The 13932-nt window shown below is 42.5% G+C and overlaps 1 protein-coding gene across 1 annotated transcript in view; it reads right to left on the bottom strand.

Moving 5' to 3' along the window:
- Positions 1-1114: 1114 nt before the first annotated feature.
- Positions 1115-13932, bottom strand: part of gfral (GDNF family receptor alpha like) — a 31041-nt gene continuing 18223 nt past the window's right edge. The window contains exons 9-11 of the mRNA XM_060924921.1: positions 1473-1553; positions 1281-1368; positions 1115-1193 (exon numbers count right to left, since the gene is read on the bottom strand). Of these exons, the coding sequence (XP_060780904.1) occupies positions 1115-1193; positions 1281-1368; positions 1473-1553 (248 nt within the window). The remainder of the gene's footprint in view (positions 1194-1280; positions 1369-1472; positions 1554-13932) is intronic.

The following is a 13932-nucleotide window of genomic DNA, read 5'->3' as shown; positions in this document are numbered from 1 at the left end:
GTGTATGTTGTACAATCATTCTGCCACAGAAAAATAACAATACAAAGAAATCATTAAGAGCCCAATATTGCTGAGACATTCATGTCCATGTTGAGTGAGTAAACTTCTGACTGCAAATATATGTGCCATATGTGAGGCAGCCTAGGAAAACCCACCATATGCTGATGTGGCTGAACTCTGGTATACAACCAAAAATGACAAAAGTCTGGTTTTGAACAAAATATAGTTTTTTGGTTTTTTTTCTCCCCTGCCAGTACGTTCAAGTGAAGTGTGTTTCAACGCTGTGACAGACTTTTACCTCAGGTGATGTGGATGATTTGGACTCTTTTCCCCATTGTAAAGTTATAATTCTTTAAACTTTGGCAGTACTGTTGTTTTTCCATAAGTAACTTACAGTGTCTTGCAAAAGTATTCATCTCCCTTGGTGTTTGTCCTGTTTTGTTGCATTAAAAGATGGAATTAAAATTGATTTTTGGGGGGTTAGCACCATTTGATTTACACAACATGCCTACCACTTTAAAGGTGCAAATTGTTGTTTTATTGAGACACAAACAATAATTAAGATGAAAAAAAACCCCAGAAATCTGGAGGCATGTTGTGTAAATCAAATAGTGCTAACCCCCCAAAATCCATTTTAATTCCAGCTTGTAATGCGACAAAACAGGACAAACACCAAGGGGGATGAATACTTTTGCAAGACACTGTAGGTTACAAATATAAAAATATGAAGGTAGTGTGTCCTTCAGTGGGTGTTCCTAGGTTGCCACACGTACTGTATGTGATAGTTATATGTGACTGTTGTGAGCATTATTAATTACAGGTTGTATATGTAAAGGGCATCAGGTCATATAAAATGCATATAATTCATATAAATCTCTGTTTAGCAATATTAATTCTATAACAAAAGCACAGTAACAAAACAATGATCAACCAATCAGTGTCAAACAATTGTGTGTGTACTCACATGAGTAATTAAAACTTCATTTGGCAATTGTAAATTTAAACCATATACAATGTAAAATAATCTGAACTTGGATAAACATAGGCTATCACAAAACAATCATAATATTATATGCTTTCAACAAACATTTATGAGTTAAATCTCATCTGAAGATTACAGGACAAGTGATTTTGAGGAATCCTCTGGGGGTTTGAATCTTGAATCTGGGTTCTTGGGCAAACTGTGCTTTTTCCTAAAGAATACCAAACATAATAAATACTCATTCATTAATATTACCCTACATAGTTTGTAATGATTTATTTAGTGCTTCACTGCTTACCTCAGTTTATGCATAACAATGGCGATGACAACTGCAATGATCACCACCACCGCCACACAAACGGACACCACGATGTAGAATAATTCATCTGTGATAAATGAGGAAAGATATTTCATGGATGATAGTGTAATCAGTAGATGGGCTTCTTTTTTGTACATGTGCAACAAATATAACAATTCCACATAATCTTACCATTTAGCCATGAATGCTCTTGCTGTGATTTGTTTACTTTTGATTTCGTTGAGAAGGTATTTTGCTTAGGTCCTTGAGGTCCTAGATTTATGACATCAAAAATAAATAATCAAGAATGCATACTACCATTAGTTCAAAAATTTAGAACAGGGTAATCCCAGTCCTAGATCTCTAAGGCACTGCAGAGGTTTGTGTTTTCTGCTCTTACACCAGTCAGTCATTCTCAATGCTTTTGGGCTCAGGGCACCCCATACATAATTTTTTTCATCCATGACACCCCTAAATTGCATTCTTATTTTTATGCTCAGCACCTTATTTTTATACCATCTTTTACTACTTTGATGTTTAGCATTATGATAGCTCCTGCTAGAACTATTCTTATCATTATAATTATTATTATTGTTATTATAAAACGATGATGGTAACCACAACATTAAATGCATTTTTTTTATTCAGTAAACCAAATCCATTCAGTTTAATTCAAGAAATTCCATATTTCACATAACACACTTTTGAATAGGGTGGCACAGTGGTGTAGTGGTTAGCACTGCCGCCTCACAACAAGAAGATTCTGGGTTCGAGCCCAGTGGCCAAAGGGAGCCTTTCTGTGTGGAGTTTGCATGTTCTCCCTGTGTCTGCCTGGGTTTGCTCCAGTTTCCCCCAAAGACATACAGGTTAGGCTAATGGGTGGCTTGAAAGTGAGTGTGAATGGTTGTTTGTCTCAGCCCTGTGGTGATTTGTCCAGGGTGTACCCTGCCTTTTGTCCATAGTCAGCTGGGATAGGACCCTACACAGGATAAGTGGTGATGGATTTTCATATTTCATCAAATGTAAATATATTTCATGGGCAAATTTTAAACATGACTTTTGGAAATCTAGGTCAGTCTACAATATGAACAGAAAATAACAAATATAGGCCTTCAACAAAAGGTGTTACAAAGAACTTGTATTTGCACATACTGTCTTGTATTTGCACAGCTAGCGGGTCAATTTAATGGGACACATACAAGGTCAGGCAAGTGATACAAGGGGGGATTGTAGACCGTGCAACGTGCAGCTTCTGTTGTATTCACAGCCGTTGACTCAGCTTATTCTTGATGTATGTGAGAGAGGAGAAAGCCAGTTTGCAGAGGTAGAAGGTGGGGAATTGAATCAACACACTGATAGCACTCTGAAAGTGAGGGATACTCCTTCCCCACATGAAGCCAAAATGTGTCCAAAGAAAAATGTGCAGTCCATTTGTAGCTCTGCAAGCTCATTCTGACTACTTTTCAATTTCCTTGATCAGCTGGAAAAGGCCACTAGCAGTTGAATCATCGATTAATATTGGAAGTGTCCTCTTCTGCTGTAATTTCTCACTGAGGACAGATTCCATGTCATCTCACATACAGTGGTATGCAAAAGTTTGGGCACCCCTGGTCAAAATTACTGTGATCAGTTAAGCAAGTTAAAGACGAAATGAACTCCAAAAGGCATAAAGTTAAAGATGAAACACACTTTTCAACATTTTAAGCAATATTGGTGTATTATTTTGGTTTTGTACAATTTTAGAGTGAAAAAAGGAAATGAGTAACTTGCAAAAGTATGGGAACCCTAGGAGATTTAAGCACTCAGATCATTTTGACCAAGGTCTCAGACCTTAATTAGTTTGTTAGGATTATGGCTTGTTCACGCTCATCGTTAAGAAAGGCCAGGTGATGCAAATTTCAAAGCTTTATAAATACCCAGGCTCCTCTAACCTAGTCCCAAAAATCAGCAGCCATGGGTTCTTCTAAGCAGCTTCCTACCACTCTGAAAATGAAAATGGTTGAGGCCCACAAAGCAGGAGAAGGCTATAAGAAGATAGCAAGACGTTTTCAGGTTGTCATTTCCTCAGTTCAAAATGTAATTAAGAAATGGCAGTTAACAGGAACAGTGGAGGTCAAGATAAGGTCTGGAAGCTCAGGAAAAATTTCAGAAAGAGCTGCTCGTAAGATTGCTAGAAAGGCAAATCAGAACCCCCGCTTGACTGCAAAAGACCTTCAGGAAGATTTAGCAGACTCTGGAGTTGTGGTACATTGTTCTACTGTTCAGCGACACCTGCACAAATATGGCATTCATGGAAGAGTCATCAAAAGAGAACCTCTCCTGCGTCCTCACCACAAAATTCAGTGTCAGAAGTTTGCAAAAGAACATTTAAACAAGCCTGATGCATTTTGGAAACAAGTCCTGTGGACCAATGAGGTTAAAATGGAACTCTTTGGCAGCAAAAAGCAAAGGTATGTTTGGAGACAAAAGGGCACGGAATTTCATGAAAAGAACACCTCTCCAACTGTTAAGCATGGGGGTGGATCAATCATGCTTTGGGGTTGTGTTGCAGCCAATGGCACAGGGAACATTTCACGGGTAGAGGGAAGAATGGATTCAATGAAATTCCAGCAAATTCTGGAAGCAAACATAACCCCATCTGTAAAAAAGCTGAAGTTGAAAAGAGGGTGGCTTCTTCAAATGGATAATGATCCTAAACACACTTCAAAATCCATAATAGACTACCTCAAGAGGCACAAGCTGATTTTACCATGGCCCTTACAGTCCCCTGATCTGAACATCATTGAAAATCTGTGGATAGACCTCAAAAGAGCAGTGCATGCAAGACGGCACAGGAATCTCTCAGAACTGGAAGACTTTTGCAAGAATGGATGAAAATTCCTCAAACAAGAATTGAAAGACTCTTTGCTGGCTACAAAAAGTGTTTACAAGCTGTTATACTTGCCAAAGGGGGTGCTACTAGGTACTAACCATGCAGGGAGCCCAAACTTTGGCTTCGGGCCCTTTTCTTTTTTTTTTGTCATTTTGAAACTGTAAAAGATGAAAATAAATTGCTTCTGCTTAAAATATAAAGGGAATAAGTCATCTTTAACTTTATGTCTTTTGGAGATCATTTCATCTTCAACTTGCTTAACTGTTCACAGTAACAGTAATTTTGACCAGAGGTGCCCAAACTTTTGCATACCACTGTATCATCATTGCACAGTTCGATAGTGATGTCTGATAGCGGAATTTTCACAATTTCCTCAACAATATCTGGCCCTAGTATGACTCCAACAATTTTCTGTATGCTGGTAATATGAGCAATTCTGTGATAGTGTGTGGCATTTTTTACTTTGGAAACTATCTGAGCGCCACTAAAAATAGCCTCAATGAGTCTGTAGCTCATACCGGCCACTGTTGTTATATGTGAGTTTGAAATCCAATCAATCCTGTGGGAGGAGTAGTGATTTTTGTGAAATTGCATATGACCCCTGTGTAGCTGCATCCATGGTAGGTGGCGCTTCCTGGTGAACAATTCTTGTTGGAATATGTCTTTAGAGTCTTCTGGGTTATTTTCAGTGAAAACATCTGAGCAGTGTAAGAACAGTAGTGTTTGGTGTCATGAGACACCCAAAATTTTCAAACACCCATAAAATGTTAAATATAACAGGTGGCACCTTTGACAACTTTTATACATACCAACCTGGGGAACGTTCCATGAGTTTGATCAAAATCTGATCACTCCTGTAAGAGGAGTAGCGATTTTTGTGAAATTGCACGTGACCCCTCTGTAGCCTCATTCATGGGAGGCAGTGCCACTTGGTGAACAATTCTTGTTGGTATATGTCTTTAAAGTCTTCTGGGTGAGTTTCAATGAAAACATCCCAGCAGTTTACGAAGAGTAGCGTTTAATGTGACGAGTCACCCCAAAATTTCAGACGCCCATAAAATTGTAAATATGACAGGTGGCGCCACCATCTTGACGACTTCTATGTACATCCACCTGGCGAACACTGTACGTGAGTTTGATCAAAATCCAATCAGTCCTGGAGGAGTAATGATTTTTGTAAATTGTGGACGGACGACGGCGGACAGATGACGTGTGATCACATAAGCTCATCCAGCCTGGCCTACAGCTGGATGAGCTAACTAGCTTCACACACACAGTTGAAAGTATATGTTCACTCTGTAACATTCGTGATGTCAGTCTCTCAAAATACTCATTGTTTTTGGACTTGTATCCAGCATCCTTTGTTTCAAAGACCTTGCCAATTTGTTTGGCACCATCATTGCATTAGCCTACTTCTCCCTGCAGATCAGTCATTCCGGTGTGGGGTATGTAGTAGCATCACTCCAGTAGAAACCATACTTGAGGTATCAATCATTGTAAAGTCTCAGTTTTGGCTGTTTTTCTGCTTCTTACTGGTCAGGCACGGTCTCCATTGTCAGTTATTGAATGAGTGTAACATTACTTGTTCTCTTAAGAAACATTCATATTTCACTCTCATCTGGTTAGCCTCCGACATCTGCTGACAGGTTATATTAGGAAGAGCATGTTTGCCCTTAATGGTAGCCTATGTTACCCCTCAACCAAGATGCAGCAGTGCCTATCAATGTTTGTTTTGTTTGCTTGTTTTTTTGTCCAAGATATGTTGCAAGGAAAACTTGAGAGAATATCTGTTTCGGCTGATTGCAAATAATTTTGTACTTGGCATTTAAACTTCTCGTTCTCATCTCATTATCTCTAGCTGCTTTATCTTGTTCTACAGGGTAACAGGCAAGCTGGAGCCTATCCCAGCTGACTACGGGTGAAAGGCGGGGTACATCCTGGACAAGTTGCCAGGTCATCACAGGGCTGACACATAGACACAGACAACCATTCACGCTCACATTCACGCCTACGGTCAATTTAGAGTCACCAGTTAACCTAACCTGCATGTCTTTGGATTATGGGGGAAACTGGAGCACCCAGAGGAAACCCACGCGGACACGGGGAGGACATGCAAATTCCACATAGAAAGGCCCTCACCAGCCATGGGGCTTGAACCCAGACCTTCTTGCTGTGAGGCGACAGTGCTAACCACTACACCACCATGCCGCCCGGCATTTAAACTTGTGATATATTAACGAGAGGGACGCAGACATGTAGTCGTTACTTTATTCAGCCAAAAACTTCCACATTGCACCATGTGCCTGCGCGCTACACCCTGACCTGTTTGTACACACACATAGATCCAGATAACATGGATCACAAGCCTAAATGAACATAGTTACCCTAAAACAAATATGTGGTAAATCAACACACCACATAACTGATAGAACAGCACAACTTCATTACACTGTGCTTGGATTCTACAAGTTTCTGGAACTTGTGTTGGCAGTGTATTTTGCTTTGCTGCATGATGAAGTTCCTCCCAATTAGATTGGATCCCTTACCTACATGTCTATTCAAACAGATAATACCTGAAGTAATTGAACCGCTTCTGAAAATAATAAATTCTTCTCTCACGATTGGCTATGTACCCAAATCCTTTAAACTAGCAGTTATCAAACCCCTGATTAAAAAACCTGACCTTGATCCCTGTCAGCTGTCCAATTACAGTATAGGGCAATATCAAACCCCCCCTTTATCTCCAAGATCCTTGAAAAAGCTGTGGCACAGCAGTTATGCTCATATTTACATAGGAATAAAATCCATGAAATGTATCAGTCAGAATTTAGACCTAATCACAGCACAGAAACAGCTTTGGTTAAAGTAGAAATTGATGTGTTGGAAGCAGGAAAAATGGGCAAGTGTAAGGATCTGAGACACTTTGACAAGGGCCAAATTGTGATGACTGGATGACTGGGTTTGAGCATCTCCAAAATAGCACATCTTGTGGGGTGTTCCTGGTATGCAGTGGTTAGTACCTACCAAAAGTGGTCTAAGGAAGGACAACCGGTGAACTGGGGACAGGATCATGGGTGTTGAAAGTTCATTAATTCCCATGGGGCACAAAGGCTAGCCCATATGGTCCAATCCCACAGAAGAGCTACTGTAGCACAAACTGCTGAAAAAGTTAATGCTGACACCTTTAGGAAGCAAAGTCGCTCAGACGCTTACGTTTGCCCATTTGTCCTGCTTCCAACACATCAACTTCAAGAACTGACTGTTCTCTTGCTGCCTAATATATCCCACCCTCTGCCAAGTACCATTGTAATGAGATAATCAAATTTTATTCACTTCACCTGTGAGTGGTCATAATGTTACGGTTGATCAGTGTATATTTCTGCTCTTGAAGTCTTCTTTGAATGGTGGATTGTGACACCTTTACCCCTTCCCTTGTAGGTTGCCTATGCCTGTGTAGGTACCCTGTGTAGGTTGTGGGTGATGTTACAGAATGTCGGTTTGGGTTTTTCTTCACAGCTCTCACAATGTTTCTGTCATCAATTGCTTTTTTTCCCTTTGACTGAACTGTTCAATGGCTGGTTTCTTTGTCAGAACATTCCAAATTGTTTTTATTGACTATGTCCAGTGTTTTTGTAATTGTTCTGATTGATTTTCCCTTGGTTTGCTTTTCTCCAATAGACAACTCTCTAATTTTCATGTCGGTTTATCCTTTTTTAACAACAAATTTAGTCTTCAGAGTGTCAGTAAATCTACTGAGAACACACAAACTACAAACATAGACACTCAGAACTACGATCCCCAACAACCACAGCACCCTCTGTCACCAGAGTATTAATTACAGCTGCCACACATCTCCCTAATTAGCTCTCCCCCTACTTAAGACACTCTCTCACACCACTCCAATGTGAAGTATCGTTCTGTTTAATCCAGTCCATACCAAGCTTTGCAGTTTCTGACTGGCTCTCTATTTTCTGACCTTTGCTTGCCTTCTTTTGTTTACGACCTTTGTCTCGCCTATTCTACGTTGTTTGCCGATTGCCCGACCCTCGCTTGTTTCCTGACCTCGCCTCCAGTCCCTCATTTTGGCGTCTACAGTCTTCTTCCCTGCTCTCCTCTGCACATACATCTGTAAGTGCCTGCACTCTGACAGGATACTTCACCATTATGGATGTAGCGGAAGAGGCGAAGCAAACTACTCTGAATTCTCAGGGGTGCTTACTGGGAGAACATCAATAGATGCTAGTAGATCTCAACACCCATATGGCAGCTAGCAACTGTGATGTCACAGGCTCTCCTACCGTGCCCCGAGTCCATTCCTAGCCCCGCGCTACAGCTTCCGTCACCGGAGAGATTTGCTGGAGATGCTATTGACTATAAAGGTTTCTTACTTCAATGCTCCATGTATTTCGCTACCATGCCTAACCTGTCCGATAAACACAAGATTGCTAAGCTTCTTTCCTTTTTCACGGGCAAAGCGCTACACTGGGCAAGTGTGGTTTGGAATAAGGACCATGAGCAGACAAATTCCTACGAGCAGTTCCTCTCTATGTTTAAGAGAGTTTTCTACCATGAACCTGAAGGGATTGAAATAGGAGAAAGTCTGCTTACCATCTTGCAAGGTTCCCGGAGTGTGGCTGGATATGCCCTTGATTTCAGAACATTAGTGGCAGCCAGTGGATGGAACAAACCTGCCTTGAAAGCCATTTTCCTCCAAGGTCTGTGCCCCGCTATTCTGAGTGAACTAGCCTGCCGAGATGAACAGCTCACCCTGGATTCTCTTATTGATTTAGCCATTCGACTTGATCATCTGTTGGCACATTGACCCTCCATTCAGGAAAGCGCTAAACCAATCCCTACTTCTGAGGACCATGTAAGTCTCACACACCCGGCTATCATGCTCAGAGCATGAAAGAAGGAGAAGGGAGGGTTTGTGCTTCTACTGCAGGAGCTCCAAACATCAGCTGAATGACTGTCCCATTCATCCTTCCCGTAAAACTCCAGCAGAAGATTCTACATGCATTGTGAATCCGGTGAGAACATTTAATTTCAAGTCCTTTAAGGTTCCTGTGTTATTAAGGCTTACAGACTCCACACATGTCCTTTGTGCTTTTATTGATTCAGGGGTGGAGGGGAACTTTATCAGCAGCGTTATCATGCAGAAATTCAACCTGCCCACAAGCCCTCTGCAAAGCGCACTCAGCATTAGGACCATCAATGGAGGACCCATAGGAGATGGTTTCGTCACCACGCGGACCACACCAATTCATATCCAAGTGGGAGTTCCACATTCTGAGCACATCTCCCTTTATGTCACCACCACTATAAGTCACAATCTCATTCTCGGCTATCCACGGCTTCAGCTTCACGATCCCTTGATAGCATGGCAGAACAAGGAAATTCTCCAATGGTCTCCTACATATTTTCAGAACTGTATTTCTCATGCCCAAGTCAACCTTTCCTCCACAACTGTGGAGAGTCCTCAACCAGACTCCTTGAATGGAGTTCCTGAGTGTTACATAGACCTGCAGGAGGTCTTTAGCAAGGTAAAGGCATGCGGACTACCACCACATTGACCCTATTACTGTGCTATTGACCTACTGCCAGGCATGTCACCACCATGGGGGAGTGTATATATCCCCTGTCCCAGAAAGAACATGCCACAATGGAAGAGTACATTCAAGAAGCCCTTAAGCAAGGATACAGCAGACCTTCCAAATCTCCAGCTTCTGCAGCCTTCTTCTTTGTGGAGAAACGAGGCGGTGGACTTCGGCCATGCATTGATTACAGAGGTTTGAACCAGGTATCCATCAAATCAAATCAAATCAAGTTTATTTGTATAGCGCTTTTAACAATAAACATTGTCGCAAAGCAGCTTTACAGAATTTGAACGACTTAAAACATGAGCTAATTTTATCCCTAATCTATCCCCAATGAGCAAGCCTGTGGCGACGGTGGCAAGGAAAAACTCCCTCAGACGACATGAGGAAGAAACCTCGAGAGGAACCAGACTCAAAAGGGAACCCATCCTCATTTGGGCAACAACAGACAGCCTGACTATAATATTAACAAATATCCTTATCCACTTCCTCCTGTTCCTGTGGCCCTAGAACAACTTAGATCAGCCAAGATCTTTTCAAAGTTGGATCTATGCAGTGTGTACAATCTGATCAGGATCAAAAAGGGCGATGAATGGAAGACCGCTTTTAGGATGACCACCAGCCATTTTGAGTACCGGGTGATGCCATATGGTCTTTCTTCGGTGCCTAGCATGTTCCAATGCCTAATCAACAATGTGCTATGGGACATGCTAGGTAGATATGCCATCATATACATAGATGACATCTTGATCTACTCCCCAGATAAGGTCACCAGAAGCACATTAGAATGGTTCTGAAATCGCTGCTAGATAATCACCTCTACATCAAAGCTGAGAAGTGTGAGTTTCATCAAGTTCATATCTCCTTCCTAGGATACATTATTAGCACTGAGGGAGTTAGCATGGACTCCTCTAAGGTCTCCGTGGTTATGTCCTGGCCCATGCCTACCTCCATAAGGGAGCTTCAGCATTTCTTGGGATTCGCGAACTTCTATCGTCAGTTCTTTAGGGGCTTCAGTACAATAGCCACCCCTTTAATGACCTTGCTGAAGAAGGGACCAAAGTGCCTCCAGTGGAACCCCATGGCTGACGAAGCATTCCAACATCTCAAGCAGGCCTTCACCTCTGCTCTGGTCCTCCAGCATCCAGATCCCACTAAACCTTTCACCCTAGAAGTGGATGCATCCAACACCAGAATGGGGTGATTCTGTCTCAGTGCTTTGGTGAGAAACAGAAACTCCATCCTATAGCTTTCTTCTCTAAGAAACTCTCTTCTGCAGAGAGGAACTACGACATCGGCAACAGAGAACTGCTTGCCATTAAACTAGCCCTTGAAGAGTGGCTGCATTGGCTAAAAGGGGCCACTCACCCTTTTGTTATCCTCATTGACCATAAGAATATTGAATACCTCAAGAAAGCCAAGAAGCTAAACCCTAGCCAGGCCAGGTGGGCACTATTCTTCACTAGGTTCAATTTCACTATTTCATCCCACCCCGGTTCCAAGAACACCAAAGCTGATGCCTTATCTCTATGTTTTGGTTCCACACACCAAGATCCTGTCAACCATCCCATTCTCTCATCGCAATGTTTTGTACAGCCCATCACCTGGGACCTAAACAGAGAGGTAAGGAATTCTCAACCGCAAGCTCTTCCCAATAACCTCCCACCTGGTCTACTCTACGTGCCTAAGCAGTTTTGAGGCTGACTAATCACATGGGCCCACTGCCACAGGTCATTCCAGCAGTCAACGCACGCATCAAATGCTGAAAAACAAGTATTGGTGGGAGAATATGCTTACTGAAATCAACCAGTTCATTGCATCTTGTTCTACTTGTGCACAGACTAAAGTTCCTAGAACCCCTCCCACCAGCAAGTTGTGCCCCCTCCCTACTCCTCAGAGACCCTGGCCCCATATACCCATTGACTTCATCACTGACCTCCCTCCCTCAGAAGGAAACACGACCATTATGGTAACCATTGACCGTTTCTCAAAAGCTCTTAAACTCATCCCTTTACCTGGCATCCCAATGGCGTTCCAAACAGCAGAACTCCTCTTCCAGCCTGTGTTTAGATGCTGTGGTATCCCAGAGGACATGGTCAGCGACCGGAGCTCTCAATTCATTTCTCGCTTCTGAACCTGCTTCATGGAGAGGTTAGGGGTATCAGTGAGCCTTACATCAGGCTACCACCCTCAATCTAACTGTCAAGTTGAGAGAGCCAACCAGGAAGTTGGCTGCTTCCTGAGAATTTTCTGCATGCGCAACCAGGGGGACTGGGCATGTTTTCTCCCATGGACCGAGTATGCACAAAACTCACTCAGACACTCTGCAACACAGTTAACTCTGTTTCAGTACATACTCGGCTATCAACCACCCTTGTTCCCCTGGGATGATGCACCAAGCCAGGTACAGGCTGTGGAGGATTGGTTCGCACGCAGCCAAACAGTATGGGAAGAGGTTCACCAATGTTTGGGAACAGTCAGTGCTAAGTATAAAGAATATGTGTACAAACACCGAGGAGACAACCCAGACTTTTCCCCAGGTGACAGAGTATGGGTGGCCACTAGAAATCTGAGAGCCCAACACCTGCAGAAAGCTCCAGCCACGTTACATTGGGCCATTCAAGGTAGTGTGTCACATTAATGACGTTTCCTACTGCTTAGAACTCCACCCCTCACAGCAGATTATCTCCCACGTTCCACGTCTCCAACTTGAAACCAGCCATCCCGGGCCCCCTTGCCAAAAACACACTAGTTCAAGAACACCCTGAACACCTTTTAGAGGGTGAGCCCATCTACCAGGTAAATAAGATCCTCGACTCTAGACACAGAAGAGGGCAAGTTGAATACCTGGTAGATTGGGAAGGTTATGGACCCAAAGAACAAACCTGGGTTCCCACCAAGGACATCGTAGACCCTCTCCTCAGGCAAGAGTTCCATGCCCTACACCCACACAAACCTGCACCATGAGGTAGGGGGCGTCTTTGAAAAATTATAGCTCCTAGAGGGAGCTCCTGGGGGGGGGTTCTGTCAGTAAATCTGCTGAGAACACACAAACTACAAACATGGACACTCAGAACTACAATCTCCAAGAACAACAGCACCCTCTGTCACCAGAGTATTAATTACCGCTCCCTCATTAGCTCTCCCCCTACTTAAGACACTCTCTCACACCACTCCAGTGTGAAGTATCGTTCTGTTTAATCCAGTCCATACCAAGCCTTGCATTTTCTGACTGTCTCTCGATTTTCTGACCTTTGCTTGGCTTATTTCGTTTACGACCTTTGTCTTGCCTATTCTATGTTGTTTGCTGATCGCCCAACCCTTGCTTGTTTCCTGACCTCGCCTCCAGTCCCTCGTTTTGGCTTCATCTACAGTCTCCTTCCCCACTCTCCTCTGCATATACATCTGTAAGTGCCTGCACTTTGATACAGAGGTGAAAGCCAGGGCTCAAAACAAGAGCTGTGAGTCAAGAAACGCCAGTCATTTATGTGTTCCAATATTTTTGATCACTTGAAAATGGGTGGGCTTAAAGGGTGCCATGTTCCAAGTTGTTTAACACATCTAGATGTAAATATCAGGAAAATATCATAAAAGCTGAAATTCATCTATCATCTCATATTAATCTTTTGATCTCAAACTTCAAGGTCTTCAGTATATAGCAAAAACAAAAGAAATGGCCTTGCAGTTCCAATACTTTTGGATGGGACTGTCATACCTGCTGTATGGCAGGCTACTTTTATTTAAAAATAAAATAAAAAATTCTATCCCCAATATAGCTTACTTATACCTCTGTCATACCTAGTGGCCAACTCGGGTTACATCCACACTGATTTTTGCTTTAAAGGGTTAACTTGTGTTATCCGACTGGGTTTGGGTCGGACTCAGGTCAAGTTCAATGTGAATTACACCACCCGGGTCGCTAACAGACTAATGAATCTCATGCATATGGTCACACACACACACACACACACGCACACACACACAGTGCAAACTTACAAACTTCATTTATTTTTGAACACAAACTTTTTTTTAAACAAGACAAGCTGCATGCACCATTTTTTTCCATTAAAGCTACTCAGCGTGTGCATGAGTTCTGGGTGAAAATGAAAACACTGCAGCTGAAAGCATGTGTCTGTTCTCACGCATCGCCTTGATTATTATTAGTAGGTACTACTCTCCACGC

Source organism: Neoarius graeffei, chromosome 7 (assembly GCF_027579695.1).
Source record: "Neoarius graeffei isolate fNeoGra1 chromosome 7, fNeoGra1.pri, whole genome shotgun sequence".
NCBI lineage: Eukaryota > Metazoa > Chordata > Actinopteri > Siluriformes > Ariidae > Neoarius > Neoarius graeffei.
This window is presented reverse-complemented; position numbering and strand designations above follow the sequence as displayed.